Source organism: Mobula birostris, chromosome 30, assembly GCF_030028105.1.
Source record: "Mobula birostris isolate sMobBir1 chromosome 30, sMobBir1.hap1, whole genome shotgun sequence".
NCBI classification, from domain to species: domain Eukaryota; kingdom Metazoa; phylum Chordata; class Chondrichthyes; order Myliobatiformes; family Myliobatidae; genus Mobula; species Mobula birostris.
Window position 1 is genome coordinate 40247757 of NC_092399.1, and position 20950 is coordinate 40268706.

The window sequence follows — 20950 nt, forward strand, 5'->3', positions numbered from 1 at the left end:
GATTATGAGGTCACACAGTCCTCTTTTAGTGTCATTTAGTAATGCATGCATTAAGAAATAGAAACATAGAAAATAGGTGCAAGAGTAGGCCATTCGGCCCTTCGAGCCTGCACCATTTATTATGATCATGGCTGATCATCCAACTCAGAACCCCGCCCCAGCCTTCCCTCCATACCCCCTGACCCCCGTAGCCACAAGGGCCATATCTAACTCCCTCTTAAATATAGCCAATGAACTGGTCTCAACTGTTTCCTGTGGCAGAGAATTCCACAGATTCACCACTCTCTGTGTGAAGAAGTTTTTCCTAATCTCGGTCCTAAAAGGCTTCCCCTCTATCCTCAAAATGTGACCCCTCGTTCTGGACTTCCCCAACATCGGGAACAATCTTCCTGCATCTAGCCTGTCCAATCCCCTTAGGATCTTATACGTTTCAATCAGATCCCCCGTCAATCTTCTAAATTCCAACAAGTACAAGCCCAGTTCATCCAGTCTTTCTTCATATGAAAGTCCTGCCATCCCAGGAATCAATCTGGTGAACCTTCTCTGTACTCCCTCTACGGCAAGGATGTCTTTCCTCAGATTAGGGGACCAAGACTGCACACAATACTCCAGGTGTGGTCTCACCAAGGCCTTGTACAACTGCAGTAGTACCTCCCTGCTCCTGTACTCAAATCCTCTTGCTAAATGCCAGCACACCATTCACCTTTTTCACCACCTGCTGTACCTGCATGCCCACTTTCAATGACTGGTGTATAATGACACCCAGGTCTCGTTGCACCTCCCCTTTTCCTAATCGGCCACCATTCAGATAATAATCTGTTTTCCTATTTTTACCACCAAAGTGGATAACTTCACATTTATCCACATTAAATTGCATCTGCCATGAATTTGCCCACTCACCCAACCTATCCAAGTCACCCTGCATCCTCTTAGCATCCCCCTCACAGCTAACACTGCCACCCAGCTTCGTGTCATCCGCAAACTTGGAGATGCTGCATTTAATTCCCTCATCCAAGTCATTAATATATATTGTAAACAACTGGGGTCCCAGCACTGAGCCTTGCGGTACCCCACTAGTCACCGCCTGCCATTCTGAAAAGGTCCCGTTTATTCCCACTCTTTGCTTCCTGTCTGCTAACCAACTCTCCACCCACACCAATACCTTACCTCCAATACCGTGTGCTTTAAGTTTGCACAGTAATCTCCTGTGTGGGATCTTGTCAAAAGCCTTCTGAAAATCCAAATATACCACATCCACTTGTTCTCCCCTATCCACTCTACTAGTTACATCCTCAAAAGATTCTATGAGATTCGTCAGACATGATTTTCCTTTCACAAATTCATGCTGACTTTGTCCGATCATTTCACCGCTTTCCAAATGTGCTGTTATCACATGCTTGATAACTGACTCCAGCAGTTTCCCCACCACCGACGTTAGGCTAAACAGTCTATAATTCCCCGGTTTCTCTCTCCCTCCTTTTTTAAAAAGTGGAGTTACATTAGCCACCCTCCAATCCTCAGGAACTAGTCCAGAATCTAACGAGTTTTGAAAAATTATCACTAATGCATCCACTATTTCTTGGGCTACTTCCTTAAGCACCCTGGGATGCAGACCATCTGGCCCTGGGGATTTATCTGCCTTCAATCCCTTCAATTTACCTAACACCACTTCCCTACTAACATGTATTTCGCTCAGTTCCTCCATCTCACTGGACCCTCTGTCCCCTACTATTTCTGGAAGATTATTTATGTCCTCCTTAGTGAAGACAGAACCAAAGTAATTATTCAATTGGTCTGCCATGTCCTTGCTCCCCATAATCAATTCACCTGTTTCTGTCTGCAGGGGACCTACATTTGTCTTTACCAGTCTTTTCCTTTTTACATATCTATAAAAGCTTTTACAGTCTGTTTTTATGTTTCCTGCCAGTTTTCTCTCATAATCTTTTTCCCCTTCCTAATTAAGCCCTTTGTCCTCCTCTGCTGAACTCTGAATTTCTCCCAGTCTTCAGGTGAGCCACTTTCTCTGGCTAATTTGTATGCTTCTTCTTTGGAATTGATACTATCCCTAATTTCTCTTGTCAGCCACGGTGCACTACCTTCCTTGATTTATTGTTTTGCCAAACTGGGATGAACAATTGTTGTAGTCCATCCATGCAACCTTTAAATGCTTCCCATTGCATATCCACCGTCAATCCTTTAAGTGTCATTTGCCAGTCTATCTTAGCTAATTCACGTCTCATACCTTCAAAGTTACCCCTCTTTAAGTTCAGAACCTTTGTTTCTGAATTAACTATGTCACTCTCCATCTTAATGAAGAATTCCACCATATTATGGTCACTCTTACCCAAGGGGCCTCTCACGACAAGATTGCTAATTAACCCTTCCTCATTGCTCAAAACCCAGTCCAGAATAGCCTGCTCTCTAGTTGGTTCCTCGACATGTTAGTTCAAAAAACCATCCCGCATACATTCCAAGAAATCCTCTTCCTCAGTACCTTTACCAATTTGGTTCACCCAATCTACATGTAGATTGAAGTCACCCATTATAACTGCTGTTCCTTTATTGCACACATTTCTAATTTCCTGTTTAATACCATCTCCGACCTCACTACTACTGTTAGGTGGCCTGTACACAACTCCCACCAGCGTCTTCTGCCCCTTAGTGTTACGCAGCTCTACCCATATCGATTCCACATCTTCCCGGCTTATGTCCTTCCTTTCTATTGCGTTAATCTCTTCTTTAACCAGCAACGCCACCCCACCTCCCCTTCCTTCATGTCTATCCCTCCTGAATATTGAATATCCCTGAACGTTGAGCTCCCATCCCTGGTCACCCTGGAGCCATGTCTCTGTGATCCCAACTATATCATAATCATTAATAACAATCTGCACTTTCAATTCATCCACCTTATTACGAATGCTCCTTGCATTGACACACAAAGCCTTCAGGCGCTCTTTTACAACTCTCTTAGCCCTTATACAATTATGCTGAAAAGTGGCCCTTTTTAATACAATGATACAATGTTCCTCCGGTATGATGTCACAGAAACACAAGACAAACCAAGACTGAAAAAACTGACAAAAACCACATAATTATAACATATAGTTACAACAGTGCAAAGCAATACCGTAATTTGATAAAGAACAGACCATGGGCACGGTAAAAAAAAAGTCTCAAAGTCTCTCGAAAGTCCTATCATCTCACGCAGACGGTAGAAGGGAGAAACTCTCCCTGCCATGAACCTCCAGTGCCGCAAACTTGCCAATGCAGCACCCTGGAGCCACTCGACCACAGCCGACTCTTGAGTCCGTCCGAAAACTTCGAGCCATGATCATTTTGAAAGGTGGAGCAGAAACAAAATTTCAGATACCCTCCGTCTCCTGTTTGTTCAGTGAACTTGCTCGGCAGCTTCACAATCACCTGTCTAATATTTGTTCAGTGGAAAATGGGATGTCCAGGTACTCCCATTTCCAGGTTACGTTAAGAAATTGGAAGAATAATCTTACTTTCCATCTGCTGATGGTTGGAGGATGATTGGTATCAACTCAAACAAGTATCTTTCATCATATAGTGGAAGTGCTGGGTCCTCTGATACTGTACCAAGCTGTTGTGGTGTCGCTTAGAGAGTGGTGGGTACATGGAAGGGGTGGTGGCTGAGGCAGATACATTAAGGATATATTAGAGATTCTAAGATAGGCACATGGATGAATGAAAAATAGAGGTCTATGTAGGAGTGAAGGATTAAATTAAGTTAAGAGGTCAACACGACTTTGTGGGCCATTGTACTGTTATGTTCTGTGTTCAATGCATGTTCACAGACAGCAGTAGCTACCACACACTGCTCACACTAGTTATGGGAAATTCACTAGGGAATGAATTGCTGATCCCTTCTCTTTGCTTTCTTTCCAAAGGGTGAACCAGGAAGATCAGGAGCGAAGGGATCCCGGGGTGAGAGAGGAATGCCTGGCATGTCCTTTGCATCAGGCAAGAGTGGTGGAATGGGACTACCTGGACCTCCTGGAACCCCCGGTGCTCGTGGAGAACGAGGGTTACCTGGACCGCCAGGACCTGCCGGTGCTGCTGGAATTCCAGGAACACCTGGATCTGCGGTAAGGAGTGCTCATTTCATCAGTGATCAATGTAGAAACTGTAAGTGCTCTTTCATAGGACATAAGCTATTTTCAGGACATGACCGTGTGTCACCGGACCAGTGTCCCACTATCACCCCATGCAGTTGTTCTTAGCATCACTGGAAACTCTCCATTCCTCAGGGAGCAGTCCTGATCAAAGGTGCTGCTGCCTGAGAGGTCCTCATCCTAAGATACCCTGTTTACCTTTCAGTGGTTACCATACAGCCATGGTTACCTTGCTATGGTTACCACGGAGCCATGGTTACCTTGCTGTAGTTACCACAGAAGACTGCTGGATCTTCAGACCAGCAACCAACAGGAGTGGCCTTTTTGGTTGTAAGTGTCACAGGGAGAACCATACAAACAGCTGCCTGTGTCTGCTCTGACATTGTGTACAACATGACTCAACGCTAGGACTTGAATTTCCAAAAGCTGGCAGGTTTAAGGCTGCCACAACTCGCAGACACCACGCTATGTCTGCTCATCTCAGTTCTATCCTGGAAGAAACTTTGCCAAAAGCCTCAACATAATCCAAATAAGCCATATCCATTATAGCAGCCAGTACTGTGTCGCCTTTCCCATCTGTGGGAACATTGTTCTCTGCAAGAGAACACGAGGCCTCCCATTACAATAACCTGATACTTCTGTCTTTGTATATCTGAAGACTGAGTGACTCACCAAATCACAGATAACACAACACAGCTTAAAGCAACGAACACAAAGTTTACCTATAGTTTATATCTCTATCTGATCAAAGAACCAGCCAGGCCACTTCCATGTTCAAGACAAAGCTCAGCTCACTGGTGTTAGAGTATGTGTTTTGTGAAATACTTGTGTAATGTGTGGCAGAAACGTACGCACAGGTTTTCTAACCAATGTAACAATCCTGTTAGGCAGCACATGGCATCTACAACATGAGACTCTTAGCCAGGTACATCATCAATCAAGAGCCATATGCTGAAAGTAACACAATTGTCACTTTCCTTCCAACAGGGAGAAGCTGTTAACTTTGATGAGATCAAGAGGTTAATCAGACAGGAAGTTATGAAAATCTTTGACCGTGAGTATTTTCTTACTTGCTTGCAATAGCACAAGGCTATTTGGCCAATAGGTCCATGCCAGCTTCTAGAGGAATAATCCCATCAGTCACATTGGCCTATAATTTACTGGATAATCTATTTTGCCCTTCTTAAGCAAAGGAATATTTGAACATACTACAGAACATAGAATATTATGGCACATTATTGTGCAAACCTTTTAATCTACTCTAAGGTCAATCTGACCTTTCCCTCCATTTTAATATCATCCATGTGCCCAGTTTCTTAAATTCCCTTTCTGTATCTGCCTTTACCACTCTCTTTGTAAAAATGCTTACCCCCCTGACATTCCTCCAGTCAACTTAAAATTATGCTCCAGTTCTCTGAACCTCACATGTAGCTTACAAGGATACAAAGATTTCTGTCAGATCGCTCCTGTTTTCCCTCTTTAGATAACTGTGGGAGAGATCACATAAGGCCTTGGGGATTTATCCACCTTAATTTTTTTTTCAAAGACCTAACTGAAAAACAAATTAAGGTGGATAAATTCATATTAGCTCCTTTGTAAACTCAACATGTCCTATGTAATTAACATAGACCACACAATATAAACTAAACATGTCCTATATTATCAACATACACCACACAACATGAATTATGAGGCGAAACTGGAGACTAATACCAAGTACCAAAGCCTAATACGAAAAACTTAAAAAGCTTTATTAAGTATAAGGAAAAGGAAAGGTATGTCATATCCAGAATTTCTCCAGTTAGCTGATGACTTCCTCCCACGCCGCTCTTGACGTAGTGGGAAATCGCATACGAGGCAAGTTACAGCAGTGGTTTGCCATTGCCTTCTGCCGGGTGAGTTTTTTTTCAAAGAGATCACCAGTTCTTAACCCAGCATAGATGAAAAGCGTGCAGGGGAGCCGGCTGGATTTGAACCCCGGACCTCCCGCCCTGCAGTCCAGCGCAGATGCCACTGCACCACCAGCCGGCCTTTTTAAGTATATAAAGGGTAAAAGAGAGTCGAGGGCAGATACAGGACCAATACAAAATAATGCTGGAGATATTGTAATGAGAGATGCAGAGATGACAAAGTAACTGAATGCATTTTGCATCAGTCTTCACAGCAGAAAACGTCTGCAGTATACCGGACATTCAAGAGTGTCAGGGAAGTGAAATTTGTGCAGTGAAAATTACGACTGAGAAGGTGCTCAAAAAGCTTTATTGTCTGAGGGTGGATAAATCTCCTGGACCTGATGGAATGCACCCTCGGGTTCTGAAGGAAGTAGCTGGAGAGATTGCGGAGGGATTAATGATGATCTTTTAAGAATTGATAGATTCTGGCATTGTACTGGATGTCTGGAAAATTGTAAATGTTACTCCGCTATTTAAGAAGAGTGGGAGGCAGCAGAAAGGAAACTACATTAGTGGTTGGGAAATTGTTAAAATCGATTGTTAGGGATGAGATTACGGAGTACCTGGAGACACATGACAAGATAGGCCAAAGCCAGCATGGTTTCTTGTAAGGAAAATCCTGCCTGACATACCTACTGAAACTCTTTGAGGAAATTACAAGAAGGGCGGACAAAGGAGATGCAGTAGACGCGGTGTACTTGGATTATCAGAAGGCCTTTGACAAGGTGCCGCATATGACGCACATAGCAAGGTAAGAGCCCATGGAATTACAAGGAAGTTAGTAGTGTGGGTGGAGTATTGTCTGGTCAGCAGAAAACAGAGAGTGGGAATAAAGGGATCCTATTCTGGCTGGCTGCCGGTTAGCAGTGGAGCTCCACAGGGGTCGGTGTTGAGACTGCTGTTTTTTTACGATGTATGTCAATGATTTGGACTAGGTTTTAATGGATTTGTGGCTAAATTTGTCGATGATACAAAGATAGGTGAAGGAGTGGGTAGTGTTGAGGAAACAGAGAGCCTGCAGAGAGACTTGGAAAGTTTAGGGAATGGGAAAGAAGTGGCAAATGAAATACAATGTTGGAAATTGTATGGTCATGCACATTGGTGGAAGAAATAAACAGAGTATTATTTATGTAAGGGGTTTCTTTTTTTATGTTACTGTTATGTTAGAATAAAATGGCTTCATTGCTATGTTAACTGCCGAGAAAGTTCTCTCTCCAGCAGCTTGTTTGGGTGATATTACTGATAAGGAGGGTTGTATTCTCCACACGGAAGGTTAGTTAAGAAGGTTCAATTGTTAGGCATTAATATCGAAGTAGTAAAATGGATTCAGCGGTGGCTGGATGGGAGACACCAGAGAGTAGTGGTGGATAACTGTGTGTCAGATTAGAGGACAGTGTCTTGTGGTGTGCCTCAGGGATCTGTACTGGGTCCAATGTTGTTTGTCATATATATTAATGATCTGGATGATGGGGTGGTAAATTGGATTAGTAAGTATGCAGGTGATACTAAGATAGGTGTCGTTGTGCATAATGAAGTAGCTTTTCAAAGGTTGAAGACAGATTAAGACCACTTAGAAGAGTGGGCTGAAAGATGGCAGATGGAGTTTAATGCTGATAAATGTGAGGTGCTACATTTTGGTAGGACTAATCAAAATAAGACATACATGGTAAATGGTAGGGCATTGAGGAAAGCAGTAGAACAGAGGGATCTAGGAATAATGGTGCATAGTTCCCTGAAAGTGGAATCTCATGTGGATAGGGTGGTGAAGAAAGCTTTTGGTATGCTGGCCTTTATAAATCAGAGCATTGAGTATAGGAGTTGGGATGTAATCTTGAAATTGTATAAGGCATTGGTGAGGCCAAATTTGGAGAATTGTGTACAGTTCTGGTCACTGAATTATAGGAAAGATGTCAATAAAATTTAGAGAGTACAGAGGAGATTTACTAAAATGTTGCCTGGGTTCCATCTCCTAAGTTACAGAGAAAGGTTGAACAAGTTAGGTCTTTATTCTTTGGAGCGTAGCAGGTTGAGGGGGGACTTGATAGAGGTATTTAAAATTATGAGGGGGATAGATAGAGTTGACATGGATAGGCTTTTTCCTTTGAGAGTGGGGGAGATTCAAACAAGAGGACATGCGTTATGAGTTAAAGGGCTAAAGTTTAGGGGTAACATGAGGGGGAACTTCCTTACTCGGAGAGTGGTAGCCATGTGGAATGAGCTTCCAGCAGAAGTGGTTGAGGCAGGTTCGATGTTGTCCTTTAAAGTTAAATTGGATAGATATATGGAGGGGAAAGGAATGGAGGGTTATGGGCTGAGTGCAGGTCGGTGGGACTAGGTGAGAGTAAGATTTCGGCACGGATTAGAAGGGCCGAGATGGCCTGTTTCCGTGTTGTAATTGTTATATGGTTATTCATTTGTTAGCCAATTGGAATAGATGTTATTCATTTTTGTGTGTCTGTAAGCTATTGTTTCACGGGGCTTTGGGGCAGACGGCGATGGAGACAGAGAGAGGAGACGCGATGCTGTAAGCTGGGCGGCGGGACGGACCCTGAGTGGGAGTTCGAGCCCCGGGTTCTTTGGCGAGGAGAGGAGACGAAGACAGACTAGTGTGGAGCGTCTGGTTGACCACCATGGTTGGTCCAGGCAGCGGGTCGAGGGGGTCGGAGGGGATCGAACGGTGGAAAGAAGACTCCGTTAATTGAGCTCCAACTGTTGTGCACGAAGTGGTTGAACTTTGATAAGTTTGGCGCCTTTTACTTTCCTTTTATATTTTATCTCTATTAATTACATAGTTCCAGTAAGATCTATAGACTGTAATCATTAAATCGTATATGGTGTATTGTCTGTTATTTGGTGGGGTGGGGTACATCACACAGCATCTACACAAACTTGATTACCCAGTTTGGCGGGGCTGAAGGCTGCTCCCCCTAGACGAAAGCAAGCTGAGCGAGCATTTAGATGGAGAGAGAATTCAAAATGCAGAGATGCAAGGAGACTTGGGAGCCTTGTGCAAGATACCCTAAAGGTTAACCTCTAGATTGAGTCGGTTGTGAAGAAGGTGAATGCAATGTTGACATTCATTTCTAGAGGTATAGAATATAAGAGCAGAGACGTGATGTTGAGGCTCTATAAGGCACTCATGAGACCACACTTGGAGTATTGTGTGCAGTTTTGGGCTCCTTATTTTAGAAAGGATATACTGACATTGGAGAGGGTTTAGAGAAGGTTCACGAGAATGATTCCAGGAATGAAAGGGATGCTGTATGAGGAACGTATGGCAGCTCTTGGGCTGTATTCCCTGGAGTTCAGGAGAATGAGGGGGATCTCATAGAAACATTCCGAATGTTAACATCGAAAATCTACAGCACAATACAGGCCCTTCGGCCCACAAAGTTGTGCCAAACATGGCCCTACCTTAGAAGTTACTAGACTTCCCCATAGCCCTCTATTTTTCTAAGCTCCATGTATGTATCCAAAAGTCTCTTAAAAGACCCTATCATATCTGCCTCCACCAACGTCATTGGCAGCCCATTCCATGCACTCACCACTCTCTGCGTAAAAAAAATCTTACCCCTGACGTCTCTCCTGTACCTACTCCCAACCACCTTAAACCTGTGCCCTCTTGTGGCAGCCATTTCAGCCCTGGGAAAAAGCCTCTGACTATCCACATGATCAATGCTTCTCCCACCACCACCCCCCGCAATGGCCTTCTGTCTCTTTCACCAATCAACTTCCAGCTCTTTGCTTCATCCCACCCCCTCCAAGTTTCACCGATTGTCTGGCGTTCCTCTCTCCCCTCCCCCCACTTTTCAAATCTACTCCTCAGCGTTTTTTTCCTCCAGTCCTGCCGAAGGGTTTCAGCCCGAAACATTGACTGTACTTTTTTCCATTGATGCTGCCTGCCCTGCGGAGTTCCTCCAGCATTTTGTGTGTGTTCGTTTGAATATTCAGCAGGTTTCAGTAATATCCCACCTCTGTTCTAATCTCCAGCGAGCACAGGACAGAGCCATTAAATGCTCCTCATAAGTTAGGTCTTTATTCTTTGGAGCGTAGAAGGTTGAGGGGGGACTTGATCGAGGTAATTAAAATTATGAGGGGGATAGACAGAGTTGACATGGATAGGCTTTTTCCATTGAGAGTGGGGGAGATTCAAACAAGAGGACATGAGTTGAGAGTTAAAGGGCAAAAGTTTAGGGGTAACACGAGGGGGAACTTCTTTACTCAGAGAGTGGTAGCTGTGTGGAACGAGCTTCCTACAGAAGTGGTTGAAGCAGGTTCGATATTGTCGTTTAAAGTTAAATTGGATAGATATATGGACAGGAAAGGGATAGAGGGTTATGGGCTGAGTGCAGGTCGGTGGGACAATGTGAGAGTAAGCGTTTGGCACGGACTAGAAGGGCCGAGACAGCCTGTTTCCGTGTTGTAGTTGTTATGTGGTTATATGGTTAATCTTTTCATTCCTGGGATCATTCTTGTAAACCTCACCAAACCCATCAGCGAACAGCTTGGTGGCTTTTCTGAACTGACAGATTATACTTACAGGCAGAACAATGCTTTCAATGGACACAATTCCAATCTAGGTGTCTCCCCAGAGACCTGGCTTTCCACTCACATTGCTCACTTTGTGCAGGGGGCCAATCCCTGTGAGTTGCTGGGTCAGCTCCTGTCCGCAAGTGAAACACTGCTGGAGCGGCCTGGGGGACCAGCAGATCGTTGTTCTGTTGTCCACTCCAACCCAGAGAGGTCTCCCAGAGTGTAGGTTCAGCCCATTAACACACCCCATTCAAGAGCACAAACTCACCTCCCACAACACCTCTCTTTCTTTTTAAATCTTTTTATTGAGTTAGTACAAAAAAAGATAAACCATATAGGCACTAATACACGGTTAGAGTATAATATATTACAGGAAATATTAATACAGAAAAAAATTAATACAAACAGTGCAATTTAAACATAAAATAACAAGGTAATATAATAGTATACTGATTTTTATATATATCAATAAAGAGAGAAAAAAACCCACCGTGCAACTAAACTAAAAAGCAAAGCAAAGCAATGGGCTAACTAGGTATCAAGTAGAGTTAAACAACTTCAAACAATCACGTCCTCAAACCCGACCTCCATTAAAAACAGTTAAAAAAGCAAGAAGGGAATATAAATATGGACCGAGAGAAAAAAAAATTACATTAAATGAAAATGTTGAATAAAAGATCTCCAGGTCTGTTTGAATTTAGCTGAAGAATCATAAAGATTACTTCTAATTTTCTCCAAATTTAAGCATAATATCGTCTGGGAAAACCAAAAGAACGTAGTTGGAGCATTAATCTCCTTCCAATGTTGTAAAATACATCTTTTCGCCATTAAAGTAAGAAATGCAATCATTCTATGGGCTGAAGGAGAAAGATTACTGGAAATTTTAGGTAATCCAAAGAGAGCAGTAATAGGATGGGGAGAGATATCTATATTCAATACCTTTGAACTAATATTAAAAATGTCTCTCCAAAAAAGTTTCCAGAGTAGGGCAGGACCAAAACATATGAGTTAAAGAGGCTATCTCCCCCTGACATCTGTCACAAAAAGGATTAATATGAGAATAGAAACGAGCTAATTTACCTTTGGACATATGTGCTCTATGGACAACTTTAAATTGAATTAGGGAATGTTTAGCACAGATAGAGGAAGTATTGACTAGTTGTAAAATCTGCACCCAGTCATCCGCCGAAATAATAAAACCCAATTCCTGTTCCCAATCTGACCTAATCTTATCAAATGGAGCTTTCCTAAGTTTCATAATATTATAAATAATAGCCGTTGCATCTTTCTGACATGGATTAAGGTTAATTATAGTATCTAAAATATATGTAGGAGGGAGCGTTGGAAAGGAAGAAAGTATAGTACTTAGGAAATTTCTAACTTGGAGATATCTAAAAAAATGTATTCTTGGTAAGTTATATTTATTAGATAATTGTTCAAATGACATAAGGGAACCATCTAAAAATAAATCCAAAAACCGTGAAATACCCTTAGTATTCCAAATTTGAAAAGCACGATCCGTGGAAGAGGGAGGAAATAATATGTTACCTAAAATAGGGATCGCAAGCCCAAATTGGTTAAGATCGAATAATTTTCTGAATTGAAACCAAATACGTAAGGTATATTTAACTATCGGTTTACAAACCTGTTTGTGACGTTTCAAATCAAAAGGAAGAGAAGAACCTAAAATAGAGCCAAGTGCATAACCTTGAGCAGATTGTAATTCCAATGCTACCCATTTAGGAATGGATAGTGTATCTTGGTCAAGTAACCAAAATTTCATGTGTCGAATATTAATTGCCCAATAACAGAATCTAAAGTTAGGTAATGCTAAACCTCCATCTCTCTTAGCTTTCTGTAAATGTATTTTACCCAGTCTTGGGTTTTTATTTTGCCAAATAAGTGAAGAAATTTTAGAGTCAACTTTGTCAAAAAAAGGATTTTAGAACAAAAATTGGTAATGCCTGAAATACATATAAAAATTTTGGCAGAATAAACATCTTAACTGCATTAATACAACCAATCAAAGTTAAATATAATGGAGACCATTTAAATGAAAGTTGAGTAATATGATCAATTAAGGGTAAAAAATTAGTCTTAAATAGATCTTTATGTTTACAAGTAAGTTTAATCCCAAGATATGAAAAATAATTATTAATCAATTTAAACGGAAGGTTATGATACTAGGGAAGTTGCTTATTAATCGGGAAAAGTTCACTCTTACTGAGATTTAACTTGTAACCGGAAAAGAGACTAAATTGTGCTAATAAATCTAAAGCAGCAGGGATAGATTTTTGAGGATTAGAAATACATAAAAGTAAGTCATCAGCATAGAGTGATATTTTATGGGACTTTAGGCCCCGAGTTATCCCAATAATATTTGGAGATTCTCGAATAGCAATCGCAAGAGGTTCTAATGCAATATCAAATAATAAAGGACTAAGAGGACAATCTTGTCTAGTACCTCGAGAAAGAGGGAAAAAGGGTGAACTTAAAGAGTTAATACGAACTGAGGCCATAGGAGAATGATATAACAATTTAATCCAGGATATAAATTTCGAGCTAAAATTAAACATTTCAAGCAGCTTAAATAAGTAAGGCCATTCTACTCTGTCAAAGGCTTTTTCAGCATCTAAAGAAATAACGCACTCAGGAACATTTTGTGAAGGAGTATAAACAATATTTAACAGTGTGCGAATGTTATGGAAAGAGTAACGACCTTTAATAAAACCCGTTTGGTCTTCCGAAATAATATAAGGAAGTGCTTTTTCTAATCTGTTTGCTAATAACTTAGAAAGAATTTTAGAGTCAACATTTAATAAAGATATTGGTCTATAAGATGCACATTGAGCAGGATCTTTATCCTTCTTTAATATTAAAGAAATTGACGCTCTATAGAAGGATTCGGGAAGTTTACCAAGTTTTAATGAAGCCTCCAGAACCCTAAGTAACCAAGGGATTAATGAAGGTGCAAAAAATTTATAAAATTCCGCGGTAAACCCATCAGGGCCAGGAGCTTTCCCCAGGTTCAAAGAAAAAATAACATTCTTAATCTCATCAGTGGTAATGGAAGTATCTAGCATAGAAGATATATCTTGTGAGATCTTAGGGAAATCTAGGTTATCTAAAAAGTCATTCATATATTTAGAGTTTCGTAAAGACTCCGATTGATATAAGGAGGAATAAAAATCAAAAAAGGATTGATTAATCTCAGCATGATCAAATATCAGTTGATCATTTTGATTATAAATCTGATTAATTTGAAATTTAGTATAATTAGTCTTCAACTGATTAGCCAACAGTTTACCAACTTTGTCACTATGTACATAAAATTCACTTCTTGTTTTCTTTAATTGATTTACAATCGAGGACGAAAGTAATAAACTATGTTCCATTTGAAGTTCAGTTCTTTGTTTATACAACTTCTTAGAGGGAGCTGTAGCATATTTCTTAACAATTTCCTTAATCTTGTCCAACCACAACACCTCTCACACAGCTCATTCCCTTCTCCAGCCCCAGCCCAGACGGCTCCCCCTGTCGATCCTGGGCTGCTTGGTGAAGCCGGCTCACCCTTGGGCAAAGGCTTCTTCTGGGTAGCAATATTCTGGGTGTAGAATGAGCAGATAGGAGCAGCCTTCCCAATCCAGTCTGAAATATCGAGGTGGATTGTAGAAACCACTAATGAAATGGGAAAAACATTGAAGTGTGTCACTTCACTGAAAAAATTATTTTTAATGTATGCATCATTTACCTTGCATTAAATGTTAGCATTGTTGAAATGAAGTCTCACTGTTCATTACGCACAGGTAAGTGATACCGGTCTAGCAGCTGCTGGCATTTCTGCAGAACAAGTTCGGCTAGTTTTGTCAGTCATATCATCTGGTATTGTTGCATCACAACCTGGTACGGAGGGGCCACTGCCCAGGATCAGAAAGTGCTGTCAGGGTTGTAATTTAAGCCAGCTCCATCACTAAAATACCCACCATCGAGGGCACCTTCAAAAGGTCGCATCCATCACTAAGGACCCTCATCACCCAGGACATACCCTGTTCTCATTACGACCATCACAGAGGAAGTACAGGAACTTGAAGGTACACACTGAATGTTTTAGGAACAGTTTCTCCCTCTTGGCCATCAGATTTCTGAATGGACAATGAACCCATGATACCCACCTCACTATTTTTCCTCTCTTTTTTCACTGCTCATTTATCTTTATTATTAATAGATATATTTCTTATTATCATTTATTGTACATTTTAGAATTGCACTGTACTGCTGCCACAACACAACAAATTTCATAACATAAGTCAGTGATAATAACCCTGATTCTATATAACATATAACCATATAACCATACAACATATAACCATATAACAATTACAGCATGGAAACAGGCCATCTCGGCCCTTCTAGTCTGTGCTGAACCCTTACTCTCACCTAGTCCCACCGACCTGCACTCAGCCCATAACCCTCCATTCCTTTCCTGTCCATATAGCTATCCAATTTAACTTTAAATGACAACATCGATTCTGCCTCAACCACTTCGGCTGGAAGCTTGTTCCACACAGCTACCACTCTCTGAGTAAAGAAGTTCCCCCTCGTTACCCCTAAACTTTTGCCCTTTAACTCTCAACTCATGTCCTCTTTGTTTGAATCTGCCCCACTCTCAATGGAAAAAGCCTATCCACGTCAACTCTATCTATCCCCCTCATAATTTTAAACACCTCTATCAAGTCCCCCCTCAACCTTCTACGCCCCAAAGAATAAAGACCCAACTTGTTCAACCTTTCTCTGTAACTTAGGAGATGGAACCCAGGTAGCATTTTAGTAAATCTCCTCTGTACTCTCTCAATTTTGTTGATATCTTTCCTATAATTCAGTGACCAGAACTGTACACAATTTTGATCTCCAATCACTGTTGTCTCGATCCCTCAGCTGTGCTGAGCAATGTATTGTATGTCAGAGCGTGGCTAAAATGCTGCAGATAGCTGAAACCAATCCACCTTTGAAGACCTACATATCGTGCAATACAGCTGAGCTGAAGTTTGTTAACTTTGTGTTAGCTTCCCATTTTATGCTGCCTGCCACTTCCAGTACCTGCTGTTCTTTAATCAGAGGAGGTGCTCAGTAAAGACTTGTGCCAGTCTTCCCGTTAGTCACGCTGCCCACCTTAACTCTGCCAACATTTGTATTTATATATTGACATTGAGTGTGGAGTGGGCCATTCCAGCCCTTCGAGATCAGCAACCCTGGTTTCACCCTGGCCTGATCACAAGACAATTTACAGTGACCAATTCACCTACCAACCCATAGTCTTTGGACTGTGGGAGGAAGCCAGAACACCCAGAAGAAATCTATGGGGTGGTCACGGGGAGAACATAAAAACTCCTTATAGACAGCAGCAGGAACTGAACCTGCATCATTGGTACTATAAAGAGTTGTGCTAACCACTACATTACCATACTGTCTCACAGCTCCAGTGAGCAGCATCTCCAGTGCTGTCTACATGGAGTCTGCACCCTGTGACTGCTTGAGGCTCCCCTGAATGACCAAACTCTCCACTCAGCCACACCCCACCTCCACTGACATCCCAAAGACCTGCCATTAGGCCAATTAACCTGTCTGAATTGCCCTCGGTATGTGGTAGAATCTGGAATGAGCTGTTGCAGCTGTGGAGAAATAAAATGGAATTAGGGTGATCAATGGCCAGTGCCCACTCGATGGGCTGAAGGGCCTGTTTCCCCATTGTATGACTCTACAATTTTGTTCCCATCATTTGCTGGTGGGGATTAGACATTCCTGCAGTGAACATTGAATAGGAAACTGTATGCCCTGTATTCAATGCCCCGTTCTCCATTTTGCAGAGAGAATGACTTACTACATGGCAAGCTTCCGTTCTTCGTCAGACGATGCCAGCCCTGGAAGGCCAGGACCCCCCGGCAAAGTCGGACCCCCTGGGCATCCAGGGCAGCCAGGACAGCCTGGATTGCCAGGACAGATGGGTAGAGATGGACGACCAGGATTACCAGGACCCAAAGGTATGGGGCAAAGCCACTGTGTAGGTTTGGGAAGAGGGGCTGCATTAATGCTTAAGTGAGCAGCTGCGGATTGGCGCAGACCCCCAGCTGCAGCATCTCAGATTTGATCCCAGCCTCCGGTGCAGTCCTTACGGAGCACACATCTACTGTCTGTAGACACCTGCGCCAGGCACTCTCTGCTTTCTCTACCAGCTGCTAAACCTGAGCAGTTTGTCTGCTAATTGGTCATTATAAATTGTCCCTGGTATGTCAGTGAGTTTTAGGAATTGGGTGGGTGGGGGAAGTTGGTGAGTAAGTAACCAGAATAAAATTGTCAATGGGTGCTTGAGGTTTGTTATGCTCGGCCTCTGTGACTACTTGAATGAGTTCACAGTGCCTGACTGGTGGGGAATTGAGGGGAGCCTCTGTGACTAATTAAGTGAGTTCACAGTGCCAGACTGGTGGGGAGTGGAGGGATCAGGCTCAGATTGGGGCTATGATTTGCGGAGAAGGAGCGGAGGGAGTTGGCTCGACTGGAAGCTGGCTGTGTTTTGCTTGATGCGTGAATGTGGTTTGGAACCTGTTGAGAGAAAGAGAGTGGGGAAGGAACGGAAATTGCTGGGAGGGGGTCGTGTGGGTCTGGTAATGGCGGACAAGATAAGAGGCGGGGTTGAGGGAAAGAAAGTGGAGAAGGAGAGGGATAGAGACTTGGGACCAGAGGTAGGCAGCTGGGGAGTGAGGGGTCAGATGAATAAAAACCAAGACAAAGGGAATAAAAGAATAAGAACTGATAGTGGAGAAAGCTCTGAAAGTGAGGAAGATGAACAAGCTCAGAGAGGAGGTGTTGTCATAATTAGGTTTAATGAGAAGGCTCAGGGACATATGAAGAAAATTAACCCGTTTGTGCTAACAACAACTCTGACAAATAAGATAGGGGAAATAGTATTTGCAAAAGTCCTTAATGATGGCAACTTATTGGTAAGATGTGCGAATGAGGAACAACTTGAGAAAGCACTCAAGCTAAAAGAGATAGGAAAATGCAAGGTGGAATACACTGGGAGGGTGGAGGTGCAAAATGGTGGTTGTAAAGGAGTGATCACGGGGATACCAATGAGTATAAATATGGAGGAGATAAAGAGGAATATCAAAGGAGGGAAAGTAATGAATGTTCAAAGACTGAAAACAACAAAGGAGGGAGTGAAGAAGGAAAGTGAATCAGTATTGATTGAATTTGAAGAAGAAAGAGTGCCAAGGAAGGTGTTCCTGGGTTTCATGAGTTACCCAGTAAGGGTGTATGCGCCAAAACCACTGAGGTGCTATAATTATCAAAGGTTTGGACACGTAGCTAAAAACTGTAAAAGGCAGAGGAGATGTGCTAGATGTGGGGGTGATCATGAATATGGAAAGTGCGGAACAGGAGTTCAACCAAAATGCTGCAATTGTGGAGGAGCTCATAATGTTGCATATAGTGGGTGTGAGGTTGTCAGACGGGAGACTAAAATTCAAGAAATAAGAGTGAAAAGAAAGATCACTTATGCAGAAGCTGTAAGAATGTTCAGAGAACGGAATAATGCTCCTAATGAACAGGGAGCAATAGGGATACGAGAGATGTAACAAAGAACAAATGACAGGATTTATGTAGACAAAAAGGCTCTAGTAACATTCATTGCAGGAGTGATTAATAGTACAGCTGAGGTAAAGTCAAAAAGTGACAAAATTCAGCTGGTGGTAAAAGCAGCAGTAAACCATTTAGGGTTAGTAGGACTGACATGGGAGGAAGTGAGGGAGAACCTCAGTAATCAGTCAAGCCAGGAAGTGTCATGTGTTGGTTAATACTAATTATGGTGATTCTTTTACAATGGAATGCAAGGAGCTTACTGGCCAATAAGCCAGGAATTCAAGCACTTTATTAAAGAAATGGTTGTAAAACTGGATGTAGTGTGTATTCAGGAAACTTGGTTGAAACCAACTTTAGACTTTGTGGTATATGGGTATACAATGATAAGGAAAGATAGAAATCTAGGGGGAGGAGGGGGTTGTGCTATGTTAATCCAGCAAGGTATACCATATAGGGTACTGGAAAAAGGAGATGATCAGGAATACATAGTGGTGGAAGTGTGGGAGAGAGGGGAGGGAGTGGTTATAATTAACTACTACAATCCATGTAAAAGGTTGGATTTGGACAGCCTATTAAAGATACAAGGACAAAACAGACATAAAGTAGTGTGGTGTGCAGATTTCAATGCTCATAGCACAATATGGAGGGATCAGATTACAGATCCAAATGGAAAGGTAATTGAAGATTTGATGGAAGAAAGGGATTTGGTGTGTATGAATGATGGTAGCGGCACAAGGATAGATATAACAACAGGAACTGAGTCAGTGTTAGATATTACGTTAGTGTCTAATACCTTGGCTGGCATTAGTAACTGGGGAGTTTGGACTGCTTCAACAGTAGGCAGTGATCACTACCCAGTTTTGTGTTCAGTGGGTGAAAGAGTTGAAGTAAGACCAGGTGGTGGAACCCCAAAGTGGGTGTTTGAAAAAGCTGATTGGGGTAAGTTCCAGAAATTGAGTGAAGAAGGGTTGACAAAGATTGATATTTCTGGAAATGTAGATGAATTAAACAGTCAGGTGACTTCAGCAATTATCATGGCAGCAGAAGGATCTATACCCAGGAGTAAAAATAGGATGAATAGAAAACTGGTACCGTGGTGGGCAGAGGAATGTTGTCAGGCTGTTAAAAAGCAGAAATAGAGCATTCAGACTAGTTAAAAGAACCCATAATATGCAGCATTTGGTTCAATATAAGAAAGCACAGGCAGTGGTGAGAAGAACTATACGTCAAGCTAAAAGGGCAAGTTGGAGGAGTTTTTGCGACAAGGTAGGAAGAACGACACCTGTGGGAGAGATATGGGGAATGATTAAGAGGATGGGAGGAGATAGAAGGGAATGGGAATATCCAGTAATGATATCTGAGGAGGAAACTGCAGTCTCCAGTAGGGATAAGGCTGAGGTCATGGCCAAGTCAATTTTCAGAAAATTTGTCTGAAGAAGGAAGAAGAAGAAGGGAAAGAATAATGAGCCAACACCCAGGTGTGTTAAGCAGGAGGGAAGGAACAGATGATATAATTGATGATCCATTTACATTAGCAGAAATGGTGAGAGCAATAAAGAGATCGAGACCAACCTCCCCAGGGAAAGATCTGATATGCTCTGTGATGCTAAAAAATCTAGGAGAAGGAGCGCTCTTGAAGTTGCTGCATTTTTATAACAGAATGTGGGAGGAGGGAAGATTACCAAGTGCATGGAAAGAAGCAGTAGTAATTCCAATAAGGAAGCCTGGCAAGGATCTGTCAAAACCCACTAGCTACAGACCAATTGCATTAACATCAAGTATATGTAAGATAATGGAAAGGATGATAACAGAAAGGTTATCATATGAGCTTGAGGAAAGGGGAATGCTGGCAAGTTATCAGAGTGGTTTTAGAAAGGGAAGGAATTCCATGGACTCAGTGATTATGTTAGAGACTGAAATAAGGAAGGCCCAGGCAAATAAAGAGTCAGTAAGTGGCAGTGTTCTTTGACATTGAAAAAGCCTATGATATGATGTGGAAGGAAGCATTATTAATTAAATTGCACAAGATGGGGGTTGGTGGGAGAGTTTTTAATTGGATTAAAGATTTTTTGTTTGGTAGAAAAATTCAAGTTCGGATTGGATAAGAATTATCAAAACAGTACATAGTGGAAAATGGCACACCTCAAGGTAGTGTGATTAGCCCGTTACTTTTCATTATTATGATCAATGATGTCTTCACAAAGGTACCAGTGGATATAGGTAGGTCACTGGTTGTGAATGATGGGGCCTTGTGGAAAAGAGGCAGGAACATGGACCATATAATCAGGAAACTACAAGAAGCAATTGATGAAGTGGTGGAGTGGGGTTATGATTGGGGATGTAGATTTTCAGTAGATAAAACTCGAACTGTATTTTTTTACCAGGAAAAGGGTTGAGGTAGGGAAGAAGTTAAGGATGTATGGGGTTGAATTAGAAAGGGTTGCATCATTTAAATTTCTGGGAGTTATATTTGATTCACGTTTAACATGGGCAGACCATATCAGGAAAGTTGAGGAGAAATGTAAAAAAGTAATAAATGTGATGAGATAGAAACATAGAAAATAGGTGCAGGAGTAGGCCATTCGGCCCTTCGAGCCTGCACCGCCATTTATTATGATCATGGCTGATCATCCAACTCAGAACCCCGCCCCAGCCTTCCCTCCATAACCCCTGACCCCCGTAGCCACAAGGGCC

The 20950-nt window shown here is 42.0% G+C and overlaps 1 protein-coding gene across 1 annotated transcript in view; it reads left to right on the plus strand.

The window, feature by feature from the left end:
- Window positions 1–20950, plus strand: part of LOC140190570 (uncharacterized) — a 45583-nt gene that overhangs the window by 10037 nt on the left and 14596 nt on the right. The window contains exons 6-8 of the mRNA XM_072247247.1: window positions 3912–4109; window positions 5124–5190; window positions 16486–16659. Coding sequence (XP_072103348.1) covers window positions 3912–4109; window positions 5124–5190; window positions 16486–16659 — 439 coding nt within the window. The remainder of the gene's footprint in view (window positions 1–3911; window positions 4110–5123; window positions 5191–16485; window positions 16660–20950) is intronic.